Raw genomic sequence first — 18471 nt, forward strand, 5'->3', positions numbered from 1 at the left:
CTGCTTGCTTATTTTTACTCTTCAAGCAAAGCTGGCTTTTCCCAGGCAATCCCTCCCCACTAGGGTTAGATGTGTTATAGTTTTCAGATTATAAACCTTTAAAAAAAAAAAAATTAAAAAATTGCATGTAAAAAGAAAAGAAAATCAAACTTACTTTGCTCGGGGTTGATGTACTAATCCTGGGATCTCTTTGTTAGACTTAAGTCTTACATTTGAACTGGCACTTTTTTCCTGGAACACACAAAAAGAACCACAACACGGGCACCATTAGCATTTACGGTTCACCTGCTGTCGGGCACATCTGCCTGTCTACCATGGAACACCCACTGTGAGACACCCACCAGAAACACCCGCCACGGAACACCTCTCCGTGAGACACCCACCAGAAACACCCGCCACGGAACACCTCTCCGTGAGACACCCACCGTGAGACACCCACCATCAGCTCTGAGGACACCCGTGTATGAAGGCCCCACTGAACCAGCAGCGGAGCCTCCCCGGCTGCACCAACGCAGAGCCGGCCTCTCCGACGGCAACGCCGTCGGAGCTGGATGCACAACCTCCCTTTGGCCTGCGCTTTCACCAGCGCTCCTCCTTGCCCTCAAACTTCTCCTAAAGGGCAGGCCTCATCCTGGAAAAAGGCAGGTTTCCATCCCTAGCCTGCCCAGGCACTCTGGGCAACGTTGCTGCTGCAAAATGAACACGAACGACCTGGAGACACTGCACCAGGGTCCAGCTCCCTGCACGCTCCAGCTGTGCAGCCCTGGCCGGCAATGTGGATTCTGCGGGAATTCTGCAGGAATTCTGCTGCTTCTGCAGGAAGCAGAAACACAAGGACTGAAGGGCTGCTGCAGAAGAGGGCGGATTTGGCCAGACCACCGTGAGCACCAGCCAACGGCAGAGCTGTCACCCTCTGTCCTTGACAGGCCTTGCGTTCTGGAGGTGCTTCCACGGGCCAGCAGCTCAGGAAGCCCCCAGCGCAGCGAGGCACCTACACCACACAGGTGCAGGAGCATGTACTGAGTATGTAGCACATTTGGCTGAAAGCAGGGAGAGCCTGGATGGTAACAGAAGTGTCATCCTTTTTAAATGCTTTCAAGCAGTGTGATTGTGAGACCAGCATCACTATACTTACAGGATCTCGACAAATACGAAAAAAGCAGGAATTTGATAAAATATAGTTCACTCTGGGCTTGCAAGCTTTGATGGGGAACTGCACGAAAGAGCAAGAACTGCTACGGAAATGGGAAAAGAGKAGCCGGTCTGGAAGCTGCTTTGGTTTGGCTTCGGTTATGCTGCTTTAAACATTTGGGTTTTCTGGCTCCTTGGGCTCTCAAAAGAGCAGCCAGGATGAGAAAATGAACATTGTGACCAAGATAAAGCCCCAAACCAGTGTCTGCAGGATTGGACACRGTACACGAAATTTCACTCCCGTGCCGAGCAAGGGAGATGGCTAAAGGTGGAGCTGGATTCCCCCAGGGCATGGAGAATTACGGCTTAAATTAARAAATATCCAGCAATGCCCAGGAGAAAATCCTGTGAGCAGAGAGGAGAGCTGCTCTCTGGGTTATATAATACCTCTTTAATGGCTTTTGTGCATCGGAGTGGTTGGAAGTTTTATCTAGTGAATCAAAAAATGTAGACAAAATTTTTGTCCACCCAAATGATGRAAAAAAATTAAAATCTTCATTATGAAAAGCTTCTTACAAGATTAGTGTGACCCTCAAGGAAATGTTTTAGGTTAGGCATGGCCCTGGTTTAGGTTGCAGTTACCAATGTAAAGCATGAGGCTTGCTCTTCTGCAGGTATCTCAGTCTCCCGGATCCTACAAACCCCTTGGGTAACAAGACCTGCCTCAGAATTAACTTCCTGCTTATTCAGCCTGCATCGGTAATATATCTCTCTCAACAGGCTTTTACAGGAAATATATTTACAATAAATGACAAATTACTCAGTGCCCTCCAATTTTTCATGCATGTCTCCTGCAGGCAGCTCTCCTCTAAGAGTGATGATGTGGAACGAGCCTGCAACGGGATTGCAAGAGGTCTGTGAAACATTTATAGCCAGGCATAAGCTGCTCTTAAAAGTAACTCGGTGTATTAGGCAGCCCATCAGGCATGTATCCATTAGCTTTTGCTTAAAAAAATAAAAGTTTTGCAAAGGCATTTTGCATCACATGTAAGGTGGTCTCGTTGGGATGATGGTGACCATCGAGTAGCCGATCAGAGGAGGTGTTAGAACACCAGCAGGTCCCTCCACCTGCGGGACAAGAGCGTGTTGATGGTGCCTCGTCTCTGCAGCTCTGCTGGTGCTCGGCTCGTAAGCGCAAGGGGAAGGTGGCAGCACCTGGAGTCTAACATACACCCCTTACTGCCTCCACAATGTGCACCAAGATCCTTTCAAAAACCAGGGAAATCAAAGTGTCCTACTAACCCAGCCTCACTAAGGACTTTGTCTCATCGGCTACAAGACACTCCTGCCTCTTGCTCAAATCCCGAGATCATGGAGGACATTTCTCCTCAGTCCCTGTGCCAGGAAGGGGCTGGGTCACTCACCCCCGCGTGCGGGGCCCGGCGCGCAAAGCAGCGGCATCAAGGCAGGGGTGTGTGTGCGCCCAGGCTGCCGGCGCCCACGGCGCCCACGGCTCCCTGCTCCCGGTCCCGCAGGCCCCGCGGGAGGCGCCGACGCTGCTCCCAGGCGCTGGAGCTGCTGCCCGGCTGTGTCATCCACCTGCCTGCGCAGGGAAGCACCAACACCCCCAGGTGGGTCCCCAACAGCAGCACGGCACCCACCTTCTCTCAGCACCATCCATGGGTAAGATTTTAACATTTCCTTACCATAGATTTTACCATTTCCTTAACCATTAACGTTGCGGACATTAACATCACTCCGGGAACATATTTTCAATGCCTGCATTTTGCTTTTGTTCTTACTAATTCTCCAGTTTGCAMAAAGCGTAAGATTTGAGACCCAAGAGATGGAAGTTGTAGTTCTTGCTACRTAGTAAATTTCACCAAGTGTTGCTAAAACGTTGCTTTTAAAGGACATAACTGTTTGATTATTATTTAGGATGACATATGTACTACGACACATGAAAAAATATTATGGCTGCAGGAGGAATCTTAACTGATTCATGTATTTTTTTAGAATCTTTTTTATTGTTTAGATGTCTTCAAATATGTGGCAGCAAACTTGAAAAGAAATCCTTACTTCACAAAAAATACAGTAGCGTGATTATTTAKGAAGTGCCCAGTCCATCCATAAGCATGGAGTCTGTCTAGACTATCAAAACAAATTCATTTGTCATTAATACTGAGGATAGATATGATATATACCATAATGAAAGACGATCACAGGGACTTTTCAGACTTCAGGCCACGTAAAAACCCAGCCTCCATTCCTGACGTGTTTATCTCCCATAGGTTCCCTGCAAAATTTGCATCTCCTCAGCAGAAATGTGGACCAGCAAAGCAAACACCTTCTATCAGGGAAGAATAAAATTAGCTTTGGCTGCTAGAAATGCTGCCGATCGGGGAAGATTTYCAGACCAATTACTGAGCGAGAACTACCTGAAAATCCATCAAGACACGGAGCTGGAGGTACTGATGTTCAACATATATTTTAGAAACACTAGATTACCATGTGCCTGCTCCATCATCCCAAAGGACAACAAAATGAAGCACCAATATTGCCACAGCYTCCACAGTTCTCATGTTCCCTGACTCCACCTTGTATATTGTCCACCCTGATTCCAGCGTGTCACCTTCCGTATGGCCTCTTCCCAAGGCCACCGGCTCCCAGGTGGAGGGAAGGGGCATGGTGAGGACGGGAGGTGAGCCTTGCCCTCCTCCACCCGCTGGCTGGAGGGCACGGGGACGGGCTGGGCTGCGCTGGGGTGTCAATCACTGCGGCTCCCACAGCAGGGCCACGTGAGAGGAGGTCCCTGCACGCCGGGCAAGCTCGGATTGGCTGGACATGGGCAGCTTAGTGGGAACCCCCAGCAGGACAAGTAAAAGGAAAGGAGAGGTAGGGACATTCTCCAAGGCCGCTTGATCAAAATAAGAAACGGTCCTGTGAGACTTTGTGAGGTCGGTCTCCTGAAAGCTTCAGATGGCAGCAACAATCACCAAAGGCAGATAATTCCAAAATACCACCTATTTATTCCATGTGAGGACAATTTCTGCTCAATCTGTTCCCCAAACCTCCAACTACAGTTTTCTCCAGAGTCTGTCTTCATTTTTTTCCTTCCCTAAAAGTTCAAATGTTCTTTCTACTGCCCGACTGAAAGCCTTTTATATGTTGCCTGAAAGAAGCCTTTTATATGTTGGATGACTTGTGTTTCCTTCTGCCTTTTTAGGCTAAACAAAWCAAGTCCTTCTGCCTTTCATTACAACTTGCTTTTGCTAAACCTTCCTGTCACTTCCCTCTGGGCCCTTTCCAGTCTGCCTACATCTTTCTTAAAGATCACGCTTCCAGCTTTGGTCACAAGATTTGAAACCTTCCTGAGGTCAGAAAGCACCACGTGCATTACTGCGTCTGACAGCAAGAGCAGCTCCATTCCCATGCGGTGTCTCCAAGGAGCAAGGTTGACCTGCAGTACTCACACGGAGCTGGCATTTCTCTGGCAGTGACAGCCCTGTTGCAGACTTGCAAGCAAGCCGATGCTACCAGAACATTTTTCACTTTTCAGGTTTTCCTGAAAGCAGAAGATGTTTTTCTGTTCTGAAAGGCAGGTTGAGTCACAAACACTCAGCTGAGAGCACCCAGCTCTTTCTAACACAAATTCTGGTTTGCATTTTCAATTTCCTTGACTTAGGCAAGTCTTTGCAGAAAGCATCCATTTTGTTACTAGAAATCATGGTTTGCTATCAAAATACTATTAAGTTTTATTATCACATCTACAAGGGACATCAATGCACTGTACATTCATGCTTTGAAAAAAATGAGGCAAATAAATGCTGAAGGAGAAAGAAGCTGCCCTCTAGCTCTGTCTTGGTTACATAAAATTTGTGCTACAGTACCCGAGATCCCTCTTGAGCCAGAGAAGTATTAGGTGTGATATCTATCTTTCTGCCTCCACGCTTGGATTGCTCCATGAAACAATTACTTAACGCTATCAGAATTGCCACAAGGTCCTTTAGCTTACAGTCCAGCAGCTCTTCCCAAAATTAGAAAGAACAACATGCGAAACCAAAACATGCACTCCCGAATTGCTGCAGAGCGGTTATTCCCAAGCAAAATCCACCTTGGAGCATGTAACAGTTTTCAACCATTTGCAGATACTGAGTTTTAACACATACTTGAWTTTCTTTTCTAAATAAGATGAGTGAAAAGATGGGAAAAACACCTCCAAAATTCCCTAGGCTTTTCCCATCAGGAGATGTTCACAAAATGAAGGGTTTGCCTGTGATTACCAGCAGCCGCAGTCCTGCCAAACACGAAAGCTTTCTGCCCGAGTCAGAAGCACATTGGTAAGAAGGTACTTCCAGTGAGGGGAAAAGAAGAGCTTAGAAAGAAAATACTGTCCTGTTTTCACGGCAGCCTTGCAGTGCTACGTTCAAYTACTTTCTTGCACTTAATTCACTGTTTAATCTTAATGTGATAATGAGAACTTGACTTCACGCTGTACACCATGTCATTGATCCTAAGAGCAAAATTAGATTTTTATAAAGTCACCAGAGCTCACGCTCTGTCATCCCTCTGCCTTTTTACAACAGTAGTAGCCAGTATTTTCCTTGACTGCTACTGAAGAACCCTAATAGATGAAATCTCCTCTGCTACTGCACCTGCTACGCTGTGATTTGTGGTCCTGCCTTGCTCGTGTAAAAGGAAGAGCGTCACACAGAGGGTCATCAAGATGTTTCTAAAAATCCTGTAGAGCAAAATGTATTTGAGCAGAGACCAGAGCTGTGTATAGACTGAATCCATATGATCACCCGAGCAGAAGAACAGGAGGGTCACTCACCATCAGGGCACATTTTACCCCATTTAAACCTCATTTAGGCCACGAATGGGCAAGAGCAACCAACCTCTTCACAGTTTTACCATTTTTTCCAAATGAAGCATGGCCATTGACGTCACCTTGAACTCCACTATAAACAGCAACTAATAACAGTGATTTGCTGTGAATGTCCTAGGACCACCATGGCCTTCCTGGGCTATGTACACGTGATGCCTCAGTACTGCTGTGGTTGGCTCCTCTGGGCCATTCCTGAAGCTTAAAATCACCTGCAATTAATCACAGCCTATTTGTGGCAAGCCGGCTGGCAGGGCTAGCGCTCATGTCACCTACAGAAGAGCAGAGCAGCCACCCAGGGCCCCGCAGAAACTCTGGCCAACATTAGTTAGAAAGGTATTTCTATAGGTTATAGGGCTGTTTCTATAGGTTACAGGACTATACATTTTCAATTCAGCAACTTTTCTCCGTGCATGATCATCAATGATACCCTTTGATATAGCTGCAGAGAAGGAACGAGAGAAGAACCAATAAAAATCGGGACTGAGTTCTACCTCCCAAACACTTAACACAGTGGATACTGTTATAGTTAATACAAAGACTTACCAAAACAAATCTCTTTCTTTTTAAAAGATACAAAGATCTCTTATTTTGTTTAAACTTGTTTAATAGCTGTAATTATTTAATATCTAGCATTCTGAATGGCGTCCTACTCAGCACAAAGCCCAGAACACTCTGAATAATTTTGAGGCAAGAAAAACAGCACAATAACAACTAACTCGATCGTATTCGACATGCTGTACCCTGCCTCTTGTTATATTTGGTCTAAGCTGTCAGCTTGCTGTAAAAGCCGGCCAAGAAATCTTCAAACCCTGCCAGAGCTAGAAATACTGGCCAGAAATATTTGTCATATCGCAGCTCAGGTTCCAAGAAGTGAGATGCTGGACTTCCCAAGCCAGGAAAAAGTAAGTTGCGAAGGACAATAAAAAATGGACTTACTTAATATTGGTGGGACACATCAGATGAAAGGAATCCGAGTGTTCTTACGGCTGCAAGGTGACAAATAACCTTCCCCTCGATGCCTGCGGCCCYGTGCGTCACAGCCACTGGAAGACCSCACCATGCAACTGCTGGGTGCCAGGAGCCAGGAGAAGGCAAAGATTCCCAGCATTCGGCTACCAGGGCAGCGTCCTGCTTGCACGGCAAGGCAGTTTTACCCTGGATTAAATTTATCGCCTTTTTTCTCAGGGAAATATATGTAAATTGGGCAAAAATGTAAGCTAAGAGTACTTGAAATCGCTATTAAGAAAGCTCACATTTGTGTAAAAGCTGAAGTCCATTTACTGGAAGCTGGTTCCAATTAACCTCACTGAGATACACCATGTGACACACCTTGATTTATTTCAAGGCATCTGGCACCATTTCTCCTGATAGTTTATGAACAAGTTTGGAAAAACGGGGCTGTTCTGGGGGCGCAGGGGATGGCAGCGCTCCTGCCCGGCTGGGCACCCCTCTGCTCAAGCCAGACGCCCGCAGCGAGGAGCGCCTTGGCGGGTTCTGTCCCAGAGCTGCATTCCCGTGAGTGACACGTGATGGGAAACRAGGAATTCCAGGCTGCAGCCACTTCCCTGACCGCAGGGAACACCGGGCCAGGAAGGACTCCAGTGTTTTGCACAATTCAAAGTTACCCTGACAACTTGGAGAGACGTGTACTGAGAAGGGCAGGAGCCCAGGCCAGGTCTCGCTATCCCACCAAGGTAGCAATAAGCACCTGGCTGTTCACAAAGCACAAACCCCAGATTAAGCAGCAATTCTGCAGAAAAGAGTGGGAGAAAGGGTSGGCTAGGGAGCCACGCTGCTGCAATGAGGGCAAGCAGCATCCTGGCCTATGTAAAATGCACAAGGGATGACATGAGCTTCTTCTACAGTTATGGTGTTGGAGAATCCCCCGCCAAATGACTAGGAAAGATGGCCACTGGGAAAATATTGCATCAATTAAGAGTTGCTCAAGCCCAAGGATGACTGAAGCGAGACATGCCGATCCTCAACGGCAAAGCTGCTCAAAGCATCAGCCAGTGCTTATCCCATCACTTCATGCCTGGCAACTCCTTGCTTCACCTTACGTAAGGAGCTCAAAGCAAGAGCAAAATAATCATACGGTATCTCCCACCCCAGCTTTAAGTTCCCCTAAATGCAATTAATCACAGGGAAGCGCTGGCAGCTCGCAATTTGCCAGTGAGAGGCACCAAAGTAATAAGGAAACTCGCAGTCTGCTCTGGAGGACGGGCTATTAGACTCACATACTGCACTGCTTTAATCAGGAAGAGTTAATTAAGCCGCTGCCTCCATACAAGTTTTTATGGTGTTGCACTAGCCATACATCACTTTTATAGGACTCAGGCTGAGGCCACGATGCCCGTGCGTTATCCGTCTTCCCAAATTAATCTGTCGACGTCTGTAAACCCAGAGCAGACCCCATATATTTTGCCTGGCAGGCGGTGGGGCTGAGGGCAATGAGGACTCGAAGGTGCAGAGAGGTGAAACTCTGCGTCCCCCATTGCTGCCCCCTTTGCAACCCAGCACGACACAAATGGCCTGGTTTTTATTTTAGCGCTTGGGGGGCACGATATAAAAAATTAGCACCTAGCTATGTAATGTTATCATCAGAAAAGGCAGCTCGCAGAGAGGAAAAAAAAAAGGAAATTTTCCAAACCTGTGGCCCTAAGGGGTACACTGCCATTAAATGGCGAGAACTTGTTAATTTTGCAGCTCAGAGGAGCTACAGAAAGGTTCCCTAAGGAAAACTGGGAGCATGGAAGAGGTGGAAGGCACTTGCTGTAACATTTAATGTAGGCTTTTGTGGTTCCACATGTTCAAGCCAGAATGAGCCTTACACACACATGCACACACTCAATCATGTGTAAATAAATACAAACATATACAGAGATAAAAGGGGGAGCATAAAAGGCACATTGGAAGGTCACTGATTTAAACAAAAAATGCAAACTGGGAAAAAAAACATCTATTTTATTTGAGAGACCAAGAAAAGCCAGAAAAGCTGCTTCGAAAACCCAACCAAGCCCACAAGGGCAATGCCAGTCTGCTCTGCTGGCCAGCACCACATGGGCCTTTTATGTGGATTTTTTTTTCCATTTAACAGTCAGATTCATTCAGATAAATTCATAAATCTCCTTATTTACATATAAAGATGGAAAGATATATTTAGGCATTTTTAAGCAGAGCAAAATGCGTTCGTGTTCACTTGAAAATGAAAGCTGGCCCAGGTTTAGTTACAGGAGTGCGTTGCAATGCTGCAAACCTTTTATAATTAATCCTCTCCTTAGGTATCTCGGAAAGCATCAGAGTCTAATTAACACTGGCTGGCGGATCTCTGCACTGCCACCACCTGCATCCTGGGGCTGCCGTGAGCATCCTGGCCGGTGCCAGCTCACGCACCGACCTGGAAAATACTGCTCCAGATTCACAACAGTCTCTTGGAGCCCCGAGCGAATGGATGGACACATCAGGGGACAGGGTAAAAACCAAACAACCCCAAACCCCAGTCCTCACCACTTTACAGCAAGGATGACCGCTGAGAGAAGATGATGTGTATCCCAATATCYCAAACTTCTGCCTCTGGTTTTATAGCTTGAGACATGGATAAACCTGCCCTGAACAYCAGTCACTGATCACCAGCACTGCACGTGTTGCAGCACGGAAGTGCCGGGCTCAATGAGATCCTTCAGAAAATGCCTTGGTGCAAAAGCTTTTGGGGTTCCTTTTGCTGTGCTTGCACGCAGAGCTGCTCACTCTGATTCCAGCTACTGCCTGCAGGCACTACTGTAATACAAACTACCTTTTATATTTAAATATATAGATACATACCCACACAAATATAATACTATTGCATGATTAAAAAGCCCTGGGTTTTTGTTCCCATGCATAGACTATCAGGCAGCTTGTTTCTTTATGTAAAGCAGCCCAGCTTTGATGCTATCCCGTGGAAAGATTGCGCAGGAGATAAAATTACGAGTCCCACACTGAGCACACATCAAGTGCGGGAGATCAAGAAGGAGCAAGACTCCAAGAGCTGTGTTTGAACAAGAAACACACAATTTAAACCCAAAAGAGGTTTTTCTTCTCCAGCAGAACCAGCAAGAAATGGCTCAGAAAGTGGTGTATTAGCTTATTTTGGCACTACTTGGCTGTCTGTGCAAATCAGCCCTTTGCATGAAAAAGTATTCGCGGGGGAACGAGGTTTCTTTTATGACACATCCACATGCAGCTCCAGCCTCCTCCACGCAAGCCTCAGCCTGAATTCACCACGGCAGAGCGCTTGCTTCTGCAAGCATAAATTTCTTAGCAAAGGTTTTTTTCTCCCCACGTGTTTTTTTTTCTAAATAAGAATACCCCAAGCTCCTCAACTTTATTATTTTATACCCGTTTCCCCTTTGCCCAAGCCAGTCTTCCTCTCCTCTGCCATGCAGTGCTGTCCTCCCCTCAGCGGAAATGCAGAAATTCCTCCCAACACCCACATTTACATTTTCCATCCATCTGGGCAGCAGCCTAAAGAGCAGGAGGAAAAAGGAAAGGAAAGAAAAAAAAAAAAAAAAAAAAAAAAAAGAGAGCAAGAGGCAGCTGATCTGTTTCTCACAGAAGCTAAAAGAAAGAACTGAAGCTGAAAACCTAATTAGAGTGGAGAACTCAGGCTGAGCCCCTCGCAGCCCCAGTCTCAGCACAGGTCGCACAGGCGAGGAGAGGTGTTATCCTCGGCCCCAGCTCAACTGGGGGAAATCCAGCTCCTGGTGGGTATCTGGAAGAGCAAGTTTGGGCAGAAGAGCTGGGCCTGGGCAGTGACACTGGTGGGGAGGCGGGTGCCGAGCAGCATCCTGCAGCACCCAGGAGCAGGCACAGGAACCCACGCGTATTTCCTATTTACAAGCAAAAAAAGCTCACGGCCCAACGTCATTCATGTAGGAGTCAAAATATCGAAGCTGAGGCAGGGAAGACGATTCCTGCTCTGTAACTCTAAGAGTAGGTATTTGCCTAAAAGATGTGGTGRAAAACATGGTTCTTCTCCCACCAGCTGCAGGAGTGAATATTAATATTAAAACAGCAAAGATATCAGCTCATCCTCCTTTGGCACAAAATGCAAGACAACTAGTGAAATAATTAGGGCTTTCCTGCTACAATTTTTATTCTTGCAGGTCCCCTCACCTCTACTTTTTTAGTCTTTTTTGTTTATGTCTTAACTAAAGAATCATAAAGAGCTTGAAAAGGTATTTTGGCTGGTGAAGAAAGTCCTCTATTTATATAACATGCATTGAAAAAAAAATGGGATTGTTTATTCAAAAAAAAGGGAACAYGTTTTAAAAAAATGGTGCAAAATAGGGGGGGAACTTCTGTTTTTCTCATCCCTTCACAGCACAGCAATGGGACATTTAATGGGGAAGCCATAAAAATCATATATAAAAATGCTCATTTGGAAAAAATATGTTAGAAAAGGATCTTTATATTAATGTTAAGCAAAATGCTGGCTTGAGCTGTGTACCCTCGCTGAAGGAAATCCTTGTGTCTGTGAGGTTTCTTTGCCCACTCTTCGTGCCCTCTTTCCTCGACACGGGCCCACCTTTGCCCACCAGCGCCTTCCCAGGACGGTGCCCTGTCTCCTTCCTGCTTTGACTGGCAGCTCCTGCAGATTCCCCCTTGGTGCCTCCGTCTGCATTCCCAGGAGCAGTTCCACTGGCCAGAGGAGATGCCACAGCTCTGGTCTGTCACTCAAGAAGACGCATTAGAATTACATCCGAGAGAGACATTTAACACAGCTTTGAGGTCTACTTTGCGCTAGAGAGCTGTCAGGTGTCATCTGCTTTGCTGTGCTTCAAATAAAACCAGCTGTCATCAATCTCCGAAGAGAGGCTAAGCAATCTCTTTCCTAAAGAAAATGAACAAATGAATCCTCTCATAATGGACATACCTTGCTCTTGGATCATGCCATCAAAATACAGTGTGAACAACCTGAACTCCCATCTACTAGGAAACACTTTAAAGATGTGTTTTTCTTTAAACAGGTCAGGGGATCAAAGAGATAATGTTGGTTAAAGACACACAAGATAAAAGGAAGAGGAGAAAAAGCTCTGACGAAGAAGGAAGGATCTGTCACGGGACCCCATTCACTGCATGGAGTTAAAGCCTGAACACTGGCTGCTGAAGGTCTTTTACTTAGATGAGACAACAGTTAATTTGACTGACTTCAAGGTCAATCRTTTTTTAACTCAGTTTTCAGAACACTGGTTACATAAGTTCACAAAGAAACCACTTCTGCAACTCTGAAAGCCCCTGGACATGCTACCAACAAGTTACAACAAAACTATCGGTAAGAATTTGCCCGAAACCAGCAGCAGCAGTCCTATCCTCACAAGCTCCCATCTCTGCTTTAATGAATCAAGATAAATAATTTTAATATCAGTTTTGAGTCTAAAGGTGCACCCTCCACCTTGAAACTCCCTTCTCCAGGTGCAGCAGATTAAGTGCTCACGATTGAACATCCACCTGTTGGACACTGGCAGTGCCAAGCTAGTGAACATCTCCAGTGTGAACCCGGGAGCCCCAAGGCACCTGAGAAGCAAACCTGGCCAAACCCAAGTGATCCTGCAGGTGCTGCAGCTTGGGTGAAGGTGACGGTGCCTGGGCTGGCCCACACTGCTCCACGATGGGACATGCAAAGGGTGCTGGGCCCACGTGAACGTGTCTCCCTTGGGCCCTCAGCTCCTCCAGGCATTTATGGAGGAATCTTATTTCTAGCTCTTATGATCATGGAGGACACACCTAAAACCCTCAAAATCCAGAGTTCTGTGTTTTTACATAATAAACTTTATATATAAACTATATATTTTGTTCAGCTGACGCTTTGTCAGGTGCCGCTGGTGACACTGGAGCTGGATTGGGCGGCCTGGAGGAGCGTGACGCTGGAGCCCGGAGCGGCCGGCACRGATCTGCGGGCCCAGCGCCCGCCTCGCGGCCTTGGCCCCGCTCATCCTCATCCTGCACTCATCCTCACCCCGCACTCATCCCCACCCCGCGCCCGGCTGCGGCAAGGAAACAGGCTGCCTCTTTCTAGGATGGCTCTGAATGGAGCCGGGCAGTTCAGATTGTCTGAGGCTGAAAAGGAAATGAAAAGGAGGAGGAAAACAAGCGGGGGAAATAGATGTTAGCATTCCCTGCAGCACCGCGCCGGCCACCCCGTCAATGAAGCTAATCCCTCTCTGCCACAAACAGCTCTTTGTCCCTTTTCCTCCTCCAAAGCAGCAGCTTTCCCAGCAAGAATAAAAAAACAAAAACAAAAATTAAAACAACAAAAAGAAGCCAACAAAACACAACAATCCTCAGCAGGAACTCACACACTAAAACAGCATTTAAAAAGAGAGAAACAGGGGAAGGAAGAAAAAAACAAGACGTGTATAAAGAGCGTTCCAAGTAACGGGAACGTCTCTCCGGCTTCAGAAGGATTGGTCACAGGTACCGTGGCTCGGGCACGCAGGCTGCTCGGGTTCAGGCAAATTAAGAAGAGAGGGAAAACTTCCCCAAGGGAACATTTGGTCTTCTAACATGCGAAGACGCAATCTGAGCAGTGCAAAAGATGGAACATCTGCAGCAGGTGATAACCACCAGAAATCCTCCCAACTTGCTTAAAAATATCCATTGAAAGCTTTTGTTTATTTTCTAGATTCTCAAAAGTCAGGTGCTATCTCCAAATTTGAATGCAAGAGAAAAAAATGACACTTCTCCTATCAAAAAGGATTCTTAAAGGTGCTAGGAAGAAAAAGAAGATCAATATGTAATGCAATAAGCTCCTCGGATCTCAGTATTAAATGCAGCGACCCAGAAGTGAGTCAAAACTCCTAAGTCCTTCATGAGACACYATGAGAATAGTTTCCAGAATATCGCTTTCCACAATATCACTACAAATTTAAAATAAAATAGGCAACATGGTCCACTATTGCATGGCCTTTGAAACAACAGACTCCTATAATGACAGCCCATCCTTGTACTTCTACCACAGCCTCAAATGCATCTCTGCGAAAAAAAAAAAACATTTAAAATCCTGGTTTATGGACAACAAAACACAGAGATTACTTCTCTTTTAATACTTCTCCTATTAATACTGCTAGGGGCAGCACAGCATTATTCTAGAATCACAGGCTTTGAAAAATCCAGTGAGTGACCTGTTGGACAGAGACCTTAAACTGCAGATGTGTTTGCAGGATTCTGCACAGTTGGAAAGGAAAAGGCTCCCAATAAACTCAGAGGCTGCAGGCAGCAGCTGGCTGCTTCTGTTACACAGCACCTAGGCTGGTCAAGCTGGCAGCAGTCTGAAGCAGATGCTCCCCTAAGTCAGTCTGAAATTCAGAGAGATGTCAATGCTTGCACTTCATGCTACAAAATACAATTCATCTATCAATAATACACATTTCTCATGCCTATTTATATACTTATCCTACACACAGGACACTCCATCTCTTACATGTGATACAGTTATTAAAGTTGTTTTGTTCACCACCTCTGCTAGGCTTTTAGTTTTTATACAGTTTGTCTCTCTAATGCTGCTACTTCCCTTAGCAAAGCACTGCAGCGAGGGAAGGGGTTGGGAATACAGAGTGACGGAAGCTGCGGGGCCGTAACGTGGGCCTATGGATGGGTGCAATGGGAAATTGAGCCTGGCCGGCAAAGGAGTAGGAAATAACAGCTGACGAGAATTGCATTTGCAGGTAACTGGAGTGGAAACTTATATTTATTGGGGAAAATAAAAACAAAGCACAAAATATTGTTTTTATTAATAAGGCAGAGTGGGAACCAGATAGGGAGGCAATTTTGTGCTACCATGAATTCCTCCCAAGCTCCAACATGCAATTTCCCTCCAGAGCTTCTGGAAGAGAGTGAGGATTATGCTCAGTTGTTCCCTGGGTTTGGATAATGAAGCCAAAAAAATCCCAATAAGCACCTTCTGCGGCAATATAGACTAGATAAGGATTTCTATTAGCAGAAGCTCCCTAAATATCCGAGAACAGCACTGCAATAAATATTCAGCTAACCAGCTAAAAAGAAGAATGTTGCTTTAGTTATTGGATTTTCTTTTTCAGAGGAACCTGTGCTATTAGAGAGGGCTTCAAGGAAACTCAATACAGCTCGTGGAGCCTAGAAATGCAACGCTAAGCTACGTAAATACAACATGCACTTTTATTTCACCTTTTCCAGCAATAACATTTTTACAGTGGAAAGCTGTGAACACTCCGAAAAATATGGAAATGAGGACAATTAAATTAGCCCTATTATAGATGCTAAATAGCCTGTTGTGATTGCACTTGGCATCCTTAGCATGATGCTGCAGAGCTGAACAATRAGCCCTAAACATTTCTAAACAAAAAATTAACAGGGCTTTAGAAATGGTAAAACATGTTACTTATTCCAGTCATACCTGTTTGCAGACGCTATTTTCAAGCCTAAATCCTCTCTGAAAAGTCATTAATACATCCTGAATTTCCTCTTTTTAGCGTTTCCAGTACCCAAAGCAGGTAGATGGCACAGCCAGAGCCAGCTGGGGCTTCCTGGCAAGGCCGGCCTCTCCCCAGGAGCTGCTCAGCAGCGACTAAAAGTTGGGAAGACCCTTCCCAAAACCCTTAAKCATCCTTCTTTGACTGAATAAAACCCAAGGCTGGGTGGCCTTTGCACCGCCTTGTCCTGCTGCTAAGATTCCTGCTGCCTGGAAATGCCCTGGGCTTATTCAGCACTTGCCAACTTTGTGCATGTGGAGAAAACCAAAGCCTGGGTGACAGGGGCTGAAGCCACCTCGCCAGCAGCCTCCTGCACGTGTCCGCAAAGGAGGGCTCACCACGGGGTGAAACCCCTTAAAAACCAGGAGCCCCAGGATGTGACAGCTCCCAGGATTAAAGCGCTGCACTCGTTTACCGAAGATGTAATCTCCTTAGGGTAAGACGAGGAAAAGCAAAATTAAGCCTTTTTGACGTATGTGATGCTTGCTGTTTTAAAGAATATATGAGCTCTCCGATTAAAAGSTTTTGCATATTATTGTCTTTTTATTTTTCCATCCATATTACAGACTGGAGAGCAATGTTAAACCTCCAACTTCATATTACGTTATACTTCCCCAAAACCCTCCTGCTGCCATCAAAATTGATCCACCCCAATAATAAAATAATAAGCGCTGKTCTATAGAAATGTCTCTTACTAAATATCTCTACTATATATTAGCATTTAAATGCAGGAAAGCAGCTCCCAGTCATGGTACAAGTGTCTCTACCTAGCTTTAAAAATAACATTAGGGACCCAGTCGCCTCAGCAAGCCCAAGCTTTTCCCAGCTCCTCCTTGTTGTCATTCAAGGGGAATTCTACCCTCTGTAAATGCTCCCATTTAAATATAGCTGAAGGGTAGTTTCAAATACTACAGGCTCTACCCATTTTTATTCAACCCACATGGCAATTTTCCTCTTGGCAAAGCACAGGCATCTCCGAATCTAGTAAAAATCCTTGCAGCCGCTCTGCTTCCAAACAGTTTTAAACAAGGGAAAAAAAAACCCAAAAACAAACAAACAAACAACCAAAAAAACCCCCACAACAATAACCAGCCCTGTGTTTACATGGGCAATAACGCTGAGACCCTGCAGATGCTGCTGGGAAAGGTGATGCTCTCAGCAACGCTTGTTGGGCACGCAGCAAAGGAAGAACGCCCCGCTGCAAGCTAAAGCGCTGCTGCCCGCAGGAGCGTCGGCAGTGCAGGATCGTAGGAGGCAAATGTCAACCACAAAATAGGGAAGAAATAGAGCCCTGTTAGCCCTGGTAGAGCCYGAGCGCTGCTCGGGCGCCGGCGGGCAGGGAGGCCGTGGTGCCGGGGCGGCACGCGGTGCCGTTTGCTGCGGAGCCGCTCGGGCAGCGCACACGGGCAGCGGGGCGTTTGTCGGGGAAAGAGAGAACCCRATGCCCTGGCGCTGCTTCATGCACCTCTGCAAAGGAAAAATACCCCAACTGGGGAAGTTTTGCAGAGATTCCCAATCCCAGCCAATAGCAAGTCCTTCCCTGGTGCTGACAGAGATAGCTGCTTCACTCATGGTCTTCCCATCTTGGGCTTATGAAGGTGAGGTGGATAATATTGGTGGGGAAACAAATGCAAGTGAGGAAAGCTGCAGTGATCTACCAGAATTTCACCCCCACCCGTTAAACTTTGGGAAACTCTCCCAAAAGGCTCAGGGAGGTCGTTTTTTCCGCTCCTCTTTTACCAAGAGCTCCTCTGCAGCACACACAGGCTGCAAAACGCGTTCCACATTTAGAGCCGCCAAGGCGGGTGGGCAGAAACAGGGCTTGGTGGGAGCAGTGCCCGGGCAGCGGCCTCAGCGCAGCAGGGCAAGCAGGAAAGGGAAGGCCGGCCCGTGGGGTGCGAGCATCGCGCCGGCCCGCGAGGGTCCGCGCGGTGCCGCCACCTCCGCCGCGAGCGCTGAGCCCCGCTTAGGGCTCCCCCGAGAKAAGCGAGAAGTTCGATCCTTACCAAGTTCTCTTGGTTCCTGGCTGCTATTTTCTGATCATCTTCGCCCCCATTTTTCATGTATTTGACCTCTTCCACTGGTTTGATCCTATACTCATCTGAGTGCCGAGGGGGAAACAAGGGGAAAAAAAAGAAAAAAAAAAGGTGTGAACCGGTGTAGTCCAGCAGCTGGGGAGAAAAAAAAAGAAAAGAAAAAAAAAGGCAAACCAAACCCAAAAGCAGCTGACTAGAAAAGGCCCTAAGTGAGGAAAGCAGTTAAAACTTACATGTATTTGGCTTCAAGTGCTTAAATACAACTGCGAGCAAGAAACCTTTTCTGCCTGTGGGTTAGGGAAGCACCTTTTGTTCTGGCCTTGAGGAACTGCTCACGAGTTACGTCTTCCAGTCCGGCCCCAGCACCATCAACAACCACTATTAGATACATGGGAGGTCAGCGTTACACTCTACCAGCTCCCCTGTTTGCTGTGTAACGTGTCTCAGTACAATCAAGTCCTCTGCACCCGGCAAWATCCCCATTTTGTTGTTTTTTAGTGGACAAATGTGTGGTAATTCCTACGCAGAGGAGTTTGCTTAGRTGTGTTCCTCACCTTGAGCAAACATCCTCTGAAGGGCAATACAGATGGCAAAATTTAAGTTAAAATTTGGAGGAAATAATAATAAAAACAAACCACCAAAACCCACTAATTTTTTCATTCTGCTCTTCCTGTCCAGTTTTAACGSGGTCAAAGCCAGAGGCAAAGCGGAGGCCCAGCCAGGTCAGCACGGCTAGAGAAGGCAGCTTCCCATCTACCTGCCACGCAGCTGCCTGCCACGTGTGCTCTTCAGTGCATTACAGCAGCAGCCCCTCTCAAAGCTCCAGGAATGTTTGCTTTAAAATCAATCTATCCCAATTTCTATGTCAAAAGCAAACCACAAATGCATTTCCCTTAGCTAACTGTACTGTAAGGACAAAAAAATTACT

At 46.4% G+C, this 18471-nt stretch overlaps 1 protein-coding gene across 3 annotated transcripts in view; it reads right to left on the reverse strand.

Annotated features, from left to right (window-relative positions):
- CUNH1orf21 (chromosome unknown C1orf21 homolog) overlaps positions 1-18471 on the reverse strand; it is a 48625-nt gene that overhangs the window by 2974 nt on the left and 27180 nt on the right. For all 3 annotated transcript variants that reach the window (XM_026038042.1, XM_026038044.1, XM_026038045.1), the window contains 2 exons: positions 17514-17608; positions 155-231 (listed from right to left, as the gene is read on the reverse strand). In XM_026038042.1, the coding sequence (XP_025893827.1) occupies positions 155-231; positions 17514-17608 (172 nt within the window). The remainder of the gene's footprint in view (positions 1-154; positions 232-17513; positions 17609-18471) is intronic.

This window comes from Nothoprocta perdicaria, unplaced genomic scaffold, assembly GCF_003342845.1.
Source record: "Nothoprocta perdicaria isolate Ctin4 unplaced genomic scaffold, notPer1 scaffold_20, whole genome shotgun sequence".
NCBI classification, from domain to species: Eukaryota; Metazoa; Chordata; class Aves; order Tinamiformes; family Tinamidae; genus Nothoprocta; species Nothoprocta perdicaria.